This window comes from Gavialis gangeticus, unplaced genomic scaffold, assembly GCF_001723915.1.
Source record: "Gavialis gangeticus isolate Ggan-Ray unplaced genomic scaffold, GavGan_comp1, whole genome shotgun sequence".
Taxonomy (NCBI): domain Eukaryota; kingdom Metazoa; phylum Chordata; order Crocodylia; family Gavialidae; genus Gavialis; species Gavialis gangeticus.
Genome location: NW_017729034.1, coordinates 4,188,031 through 4,196,589, shown reverse-complemented (window position 1 = coordinate 4,196,589; position 8,559 = coordinate 4,188,031). Strand labels below are relative to the sequence as shown.

Here is an 8,559-nt window from a genome sequence, read left to right as displayed (position 1 = left end):
TCCCTCCCCTCCCCTCCTGCCCCCCACCCCCAGTACAGGGGAACAGAAAAACAACCCCCACTGTTTGCACCAATCTGACTGTGAAGTAAAATTCCTTCCTGATCTCAAATGTGGCAGTTGCTCTGACCCTGCACCACAGTGCTGCACAATACATAGCTGTTTCTAATCTGTCTGTTATTCCACAATCACTCAGAGCCAAGGCACCTAACAGAGGTTTGTTTCATTTCGTTTCTGAATCCTAACTGATCAGCGCTGTGTAACAGGACCCTCTGCGCAACAGGACAACTGAACCCAACTGGAGGCCTCTCTAAGATACAGTTCACCACAACCTGCTGATGCACCTTCCTGTGGGAATGATAGCATGCAGCAAGCAGTAATGAATAATAATGAGCAAACTAAACAATTGGGCTGTAAGGAAGGGGATTCTTCATTCATTCAAGCCCTAACTCAGGAAACAGCCCAGTGGTTCCTCATTGCAATGACCTGCTTCCATGTCAATTTTTAAAGTGTTTCCACATTGCTTTTGATGGACCTGTTTCCATAGGTGTAGCACTTAGTAATGGTACCACCCAGTGCTGGACCTTGTAAGAGTATCTCCAAGGGGGAATTGTACCCCCTTTATTGCACCCAGAGGTGCAAGAAACCATCTTCAGGAAACCAGTGCCTTCTCCCCCAGCCCTGCACCCATGGTGTTACGGTGCAGGCTGGAGACATGGCCTTGGGAGGAGCCCCTGGTTCTGTACACACCCCATGGGAAATGATCAAGAAAATTACTAACCTCAGATATTGCATTCACTTTGCTGCAAAGCCTCTCTTTTGCCATGTGTTTTTCTCCCCATTCCCTATGTCTCATGGGCTGGAAGTTTCTGTTGGGAAGGTGAAGTGAGCTGTCAGGGGGGACAGGAACCTGGGCAATGATCTGGTAGGTATCCAGATCCCATTTGGAGCCTGGGGGGTCTGTGAGAGTTGAAGGCTGAAAAACCAATTGCTCTGCATGAGGGAGGCAAAACTACCCAACTGAAATAAGAATCCAGTCTCTTTCCCCCTAATTACCAGTTTTCTTGCTGCAGGGTAAATTCAGGCCCTGTTCCGAAGCCCTGAGTATACTTAGCTTAGGGAGGAGATACTGCTTCTGGGTTTCTCTCTTCCTACACAGCAAGCTTGTTCAGACAGTGAGAGCTATGAGTGAGGCCTCCTGCCATCCCACGAGCTGGTAACTGGAGGCCTTTGTTACAGTTATAAAATGCTTGTCGAGGTGATGCTTTCATTTATTTTTAAAAGCCTTTCCTCCCATTGTCAGCATAGAAAAAAATGGAGTGCGTGCATGTCTATGCCAAAGACAGACCCTGATGACAACTAGAGATAACTACGACAATCATGAGCACATCAGAAAAAGCCATAAATAGGTCAAGAGTAACATAAAGTCTTTTAACTCCAGTTACCATTTGGTGATTTGGTGCACTTTCTATGCTTTCTAGGGGGTAGAGGTCACAGCACAGCTAATCCCCTCTCCTCAGCCTTGCTAGCAGTCTCAGCACAGAGGCCATGGACTGTGGAGACTGAGGAGATGCCTACACCCTTCTCACCCATTGCCACTCCACACATGCCAAGCCTGGAAACACTATGGTAAGATGCTTGGGAGGCACAACTGGCCTGTTGCTCTCAGGAGACGGGGATCTCGAGAGCAGCACAGGGGTGATCCTGGAGTGTCTCTGCTCTCTCAGTTCTGGGCTTGGCTTGTGCAAAGTGGGCATGGGTAGGCGGTGTTTATTTTTCAGCAGTAGCTCCCAAAGCAGTGTAGAACCATTGTAGACAACCCCTGAATTCATCTTTCATGGCTAACGTTGGTCTCTATAGGGTCAAAATCCATTTCTTTATCTTCTAGCTGTCTAACAAGTGCAGCTGTGCTGAGCTCTGGGCATCTGTACAACAAACAACAAAGCATCTGTGTTGGACCCAATATCCAGATTTAACAACCTCTCAAGCACATCCAGGCAAAAAAAATCTCCTTTGGGCTTTCAACTGGCCTTTCAGATATCCATCCTAGGAGAGGAGTCCAGCACCCTACTTCCAGCCCCTTTTCAGTCAGGGGACTGTAGCGCTAAGTACTTCAGCTCAGTTACAGATACTCAGTGTAGCACACAGGGAGAGATGCAGCCTCCGTAATAACCAGGACCCAGCCAGACTTTTTGGGATATATGGATTAAAACAACATTTTGAGCTGCTCCTGGAAGCTAGGGCAGCTGACAGAATGCATGGCATGATGTAATCTCTGTGAAGCCCGCCATTCAGCTGGCAGACCTCATCTGATCCTTACCTGTGTCCAACTGTCGTTTAGGTGCAAGGCACTTTGTAATAATCCAGTCTTGAAGGGGATGATGGCAGGGTTGTCAGTGCATCTAAAAGGAAAGTTTGCAGCCACCTGGCCAAGTGCTCATGTTTGTTGCTGCTGCCTAGCTCTCCAGAAGCAGACGAGAATCCTATAGAAGCCCTCAGCTGTAATAGAAAGGGGCAAACTCCCTTTCTGGAAAGAGCTGGCATCACTTCCACTGTTTGTCAAGAATGGGCAGTTTGGGGGAAAGTTTCCTTTCTGCTGCCCCTGCTTTTCTGAGGCCACCTGTCTCAACAACTGTCAGACCAGCGTTTTTCACCAGCACTTGACAGCAAATTTATGAGGGATCCTGTAAAGGACAGCAATTAAGGGCTCTGAGCAGTTCACTGTTCCCTAGTTCATTACAGCTCAGCTAGCAGAGGAAACAGTTCATATGACTGCAAATCTCGCTGGCATCAATGTCATGGGTAAGTCAGAAACATGAGTTTTGGTTAGAAAGCTGGGGAAAATGAGAGACAGGTCCTAACCATACACTGGTAGTAATCCAAGAGAAGTCTGTCTCTTAGAAGGCTCTGTATGTCCATATGTCCATATTAGACTGAAGAGGCAAAATTTAACTTAGCAATAGCTTTTACTAGACCAACTTTATAGTTGCGAAGAGATGTTAGGTGAGCTTTTAAGCACTAAATGCCCTTCCTCAAGTGTGGAAAAGAGGCAGATACAGTCTCTAAGCTAAATACTGGTAAAAATAATTGCTTTTGTTTAGCCCTATTATGTTAATGAAATTGAACACTTAGAAAGGGAAATATGCAGGAAACCTGTGGAGCAAAAAGACGTTCTCAGAAGTAATTACAGACCAAACAAAGTACAGTTGCTATACAGAAACCTTTGAATTTAAAGAATTAGACCATTTAAAAGGGAAGAGGTCCATTATACCCTGTGGAGCACAGAATGGTTAGCAAAGAGAGCAGGGAGTGAGCTACAGAATCATTGCCTGTGTTAAGTCAGTGGTTTTTGGTGTCCAGTAAGGTGATGAGTTTTATCCCCAGGCCCATCTTCTGAAGGTTTCTTTTGGGGACAAAGACTGTGATGTCAGAGAAGGAGTAATTGTTTCTTGAAGAGTGTTCTCCCAAGGGTTATTGGGTGCTTCTGTTCTTCACTACCTTTTGTGAGAGTTCATTCTGGAGGATAGTGGTTGTTTAGTTTCACCCACACAGATTCCAGACTGAGCACTAACATTAGCCCTCAAACAGGAAATTCAAACCCAGCAATTGGCTCTTCACACTGGCACTGGGTTAGGTGTTGACAAGTCAAAGTGTTGTTCTGAGTGGGTTGCCAAAATTTGAAAGTTGGATCAAATGTGTGCCTTAATCTATTCTATCACAAATACTGGCCACCTCTGGGACATTGTCATAATATTTTACTTTTTATGTTAAATGCAAGCAAAAAAAAAATAGAAAAGGACTCAAACTAATGTACTGTGTTCCAGGATGGAGCAGCCCAAGCAGCATCTGACAATAAGGGGTGGGGGGCAGAGATTGAGGGGACCTTGAAGGGAAGAGATACAGGCTGGAGAGTGTGGGGGGAGAAGAAGCAGAGGCTGGGAAGCAGGGGGGAAGGGGAGAAATAGGGGAGTTTGGAGGGGAAGAGGTAGAGACTAGACTCCCAGCGGGGGTGGTGCAGGCACCTGGAGATCTTGAAAGGAGAGTTATTTGACCCCAGCAGGCGTTCCTGCCCAGAGCAGGAGGGCTGGACTCAAAGATCTCACGAAGTCCCTTCCAGCCCTAAATTTCTGTGAATCTGTAAAAAGCCTAAATTTCAGTGTGCCAAGAGTATGGATCCAGATCCAATATTCAAAGGTTGCTAGTCTAGCTTCTCTTCAGAGCAAGTAATGTAATGCTCCAAATGATTCTGGAGGAGGTTCTGGGTACGAGCAGGGTCTACGTGTATACGGTACTTCTTAAGTGGAAGAACTGTGTATGTCATCATCTGTACTTCAGAGCTATGAAATGGAAATCAGGCTTCCTGGATTCTCCTTATGATCTAGCTGTGTGTGACCTTGGGGCCAATTGACCAAACTCTCTATGCTTCCGTGCTGCATTAAAAAGGCATAATAATACATCATCAGTACTTATAAGGAGCTTTGAGATCCTAAGATGGAAGGGTCTGTAGAAAAGCAGCATGTACGTATTCCATCCCAGACAAGGCTGACATTTTTATAACTGACGCTTAGGTGACTGGAGGTGTGTGGACTTTCAACCGCATTTGCTGTGACATCTTTGTTACCATGGATGTGATGATGTGCACCGCCAGCATTTTAAACCTCTGTGCAATCAGCATTGACAGGTAGGCACCAACATGTATTCTTCATGAAGCTAGGGGTAGGTCTTCCTTAGGGCTGGGTATGAAAGAGACAGCGCTTAGGGTATTCACAGGTACTGTTTGGGTATTAATGCCTCCTAAATGGCAAAGGTAAAGCAACTTTTGAGAAGCCAGTCTTTCCTGAAATTCTCCCATTATCGTCACCATTATTGCTGCTATTGTGGTTATGCATGCCAGACTCTGCAAACACAAAAGAGGGTACAGTTCCTGATGCCAAGATCTTGAACCCGAATAAAAGAGACATATAAAGGGGGAAAGGAAAGAAGCACAACATGAAATGGAAGAGTTCAAGTAGTGACTCCACATGGAATGATTTTCAAAGTTATCAGAGGGAGTTAGCAATCTAACCCCTATTGATTTGCAGTGTGTTTGGGCACATACATACCTTGTATGCCTATGAAAATCTCCCCTATGATAGTTAAGACAACCCAGTTTTATATCTATATCCCTATCTAGAGACAGAGAGAGAAAAAGGGACTACCCATGCATACTCTTCAACTTTGCCATATTTTAAAGCTTGAGCAGATAACCAGCAGCATTGTGAGACAGAAAGGAATTGTGTTTAAATCAATTTTAGGGTCTTTTTTTAGGATACCATAGGGGTGGCCACAGAGCTGTACAGAAATCTCAAGATGTGTGCAGTGTTAAAGCAGGACAAGCTTCCTCCTGGCTCAGAAAGTGCAGGACAAGGGGACCCTGCCAGTCCCCTTCCAATAGGTGATTCGTAGCAAACCATGCCAAGCCAACCTCAGGGCACTGTGACTCAAACCTACTGAAATCCATGAGAGTCTTTCCAATGATTTCAAAGGTTTCTTGTTAGAACAGAGACCAGGTCCAAAAAGGTATGTAGGTGCCTAACCCTTATTAGATGCCTCTTTGGGAAATCACTGCCAGTTGAAGTGCTTAAATTGGAGTTAGGCACCTAAAAAGCATTTTGGGGCTGTGGCCCCAGGCCCAGAGTTACCAACCATGTCTGTCATGTACCCCAGGCCTCACCATCATCACAACCATCACAAAGTCCCAAACCTCACTCCTGTTATTCAATCACTTCAGTCTCTCCTTTTCTCTCTCTCACAACCCACCATCACATTCCCTGTTAATGAGTTCACTTCTCTGAAAAGTTTCTCCTTTCCCCTCTCCTTCTCTTTCCCCTGTCTTCCTCCACCTCTCCCCATCCAGTTTTTCCACAACGTTCTCCTTCTCCCTCACTGTGAGGCTGGTTCATTTCTCAGGTACACTGCTGTGGTGATGCCAGTCCAGTATCAGCACAACACGGGGCACAGAGCCTGCAGGAGGGTTTCCATTATGATCGTCATTGTCTGGATGCTGGCCTTTGCCGTCTCCTGCCCTCTCCTATTTGGCTTCAATACAACAGGTAACAGTGACTTCCAGAGCAAGATGGCTTGGGAAGGGGCTGTCTCAGCTGCCAGATGTGGTGGTGTAGGACAGTGTCTGGAGGATATTTCCCAGCAGGCTGCAGCCACCGCTCTACATTCCAAGCACATTAGAGACTATCTGGAGAGGGACGGCAGAGGAGTGTACCCAGAGCATATTCACCAGTGTATTTCTGGGTCTGGAGCATGCAAGCAGAAGCAGATGGGCAAGGCATGCAGGGGGCTGTCCTTGTTGAGACATACTGCTGCCACTACCATGATCAGATAGCTTTTGAGAGCTGTGACCCCTCTATCCAAGGAGCGGGGCAGGGAACCTCCTCCTGAGTGGGTTGCATTTTGGGGCAGTCTTCAGTCTGACATGGGGCCATAGGCCCTGCTCCTGTTCTAGCCCACTGCATTGTACTTGACCAACTCAGCTTAGCCTTGCTCACACAAAGGGGCATCCACCCACTAATGTGAGGAGGACTGTTAAAGTGATGCAAAGCTTGGACAGTGTGAGGCTGCAACATGCTACAGCCCTAAGAAACCAACCTAGGACATCAATAACAATCTAGGTAGCTGCAGGGCACAGATTTTTAGTACTGTCAGGGGAGGGGGAAACGCCCTCTGATTGGATGTCTGCTCTGCTTTTCTGCTTCCTGGGGAAGAGCAACCACTAAAAGCTGATGCAAGCAGGGGGCTGGGTTCTCCTCACCCGGTCAGGGAACTATTCTTATGGGAGAGGTGGGGACAGAAGGGCAGAGAAAGTGCCCAGCAGCTCAAAGGGATTCAGGTCTCTCTTCCATCTGAGTAATGGGGATGGCTTCCCCTACCCCAATAAGCAACACAGCCTAGGAAGAGGAAGCAGGGGACCCTGCTACAGCTCTCTCCCAAGCCTGGGAGAAGGGGATGAAGGGCTCCAGGATCTACAGAGGTGAGGCTGAAAGAGGCAGAACTAGTGATGGGGGGATGGGAAAACTGGACAGAATTGATGTGATGCTTGAGTACATAATTATTTATTGCTGGACAGACAGACAGATGTGAAGGTGATGATGGATATCCACCACCTTTTCTCTGACCTCTGTTCAGACCTCTTACAGGTAAAGGTGTAACTCACATGCATCCACCTCTTCATCTGGAGTTTTAGCTTCATGGTGTAGACCCTCAGCTGCATTCAGTACAGGCTGCCTTTGGTCCATGAGGCACATTTGGGCTTGTCTTGCTGTGTTATTAAAGTATCCCTGTGGTTCCTGAACTGCAGAGGTGCTCTAGGCATGTGCTCTTTCTCTTTCTCTCTCCCTCCAGGTGATCCCAGTGTCTGTTCCATATCTAACCCTGACTTTGTCATCTACTCCTCTGTGGTATCCTTCTACCTTCCCTTCATGGTAACCCTGCTGCTTTACATCCGGATTTATCTTGTGTTGAGGCAGAGGCAAAGGAAGCGAATTCTCACCAGGCAGGGCAGTCCTGGCATCAGTTGCAAGCCTCATTACATGCAGCAAGTAAGGGCCACGTGAAAGCCACATGAACATATCAAAGGGCAGGGCAGGGCAGGGAAGGGCAGTCTCCTTCCCCCTGAGCCTGAGTGTAGCTTAATGCTCATCACTTTCCATAAGTGTGTAGGCTTGATCTTTCTCCCCTGTCTGGGAGGGTTGGGAGTTAAGACATAGGAATGTAGTACTGATAGGGGACCTCCTGAGAAAGTGAGTACAGATAGTCAATGCTAATGAGGTAGAGGAACATGAATGCTATTGCACAGCAGACACTCCTCAGTATCCTGAGGTCTCACACCAAAGTTTCTACAGACACACAAAGGAGAGGTTAATATCACAGGGATTGTAAGCCTTATCTCCAAGATCCTTGCTGGGTGTTGCAGGGGGAGCAGGTGCACCTCAGTGTCTCTGCAGCAGAAAGACCTAGTAGGCTTTTAGCTTGACTTTAAAGTCATTTTTAGCACAAAGATTTTGAGTACTGGAACATCACTGATTTCAGGCCATTAAAAATGTTCTTAACTCACAGACTCAAAGGTTGGAGCAGCTCCCACTCACTTTACTCCATATATGGGACCCCAGTGTTACACCAACCACTGTGATTTCCTTGGTGATACTACATTGTACATAAGGCAGAAAAGGGGGAGTCCCTGATACAGATAATATACAAATATGCTTCACAGTTCTGGAAGTAGAAGGTTCAAATCCAGGGCTCTAACTCATCCTAGTAGAGCTGGGGCCAGATGCTTAAGCACAGATGCATTACAGCAGCATTCTCAACCCATGGGTTGTGACCCAAAAGTGGGTTGCAAGAATATATAAAAGGGTCACAAAGAAACTTTAAAAATTAAACAACAAACTTGAAAAATTGATTCTCCTTTAAAGAAGAAAAATATGGGAAACTATAGCTTTTCCCTTGTAGGCTGACAGAGTTCTAGCCAGCAAGGGACTCCTTGGGGCTGCTTGGAGCCTCCCATATCCC

The 8,559-nt window shown here is 46.6% G+C and overlaps 1 protein-coding gene across 1 annotated transcript in view; it reads left to right on the top strand.

Annotated features, from left to right (window-relative positions):
- Window positions 1–8,559, top strand: part of DRD3 (dopamine receptor D3) — a 25,721-nt gene that overhangs the window by 12,776 nt on the left and 4,386 nt on the right. Inside the window, exons 2-4 of the mRNA XM_019527700.1 lie at window positions 4,566–4,678; window positions 5,947–6,089; window positions 7,393–7,589. Coding sequence (XP_019383245.1) covers window positions 4,566–4,678; window positions 5,947–6,089; window positions 7,393–7,589 — 453 coding nt within the window. The remainder of the gene's footprint in view (window positions 1–4,565; window positions 4,679–5,946; window positions 6,090–7,392; window positions 7,590–8,559) is intronic.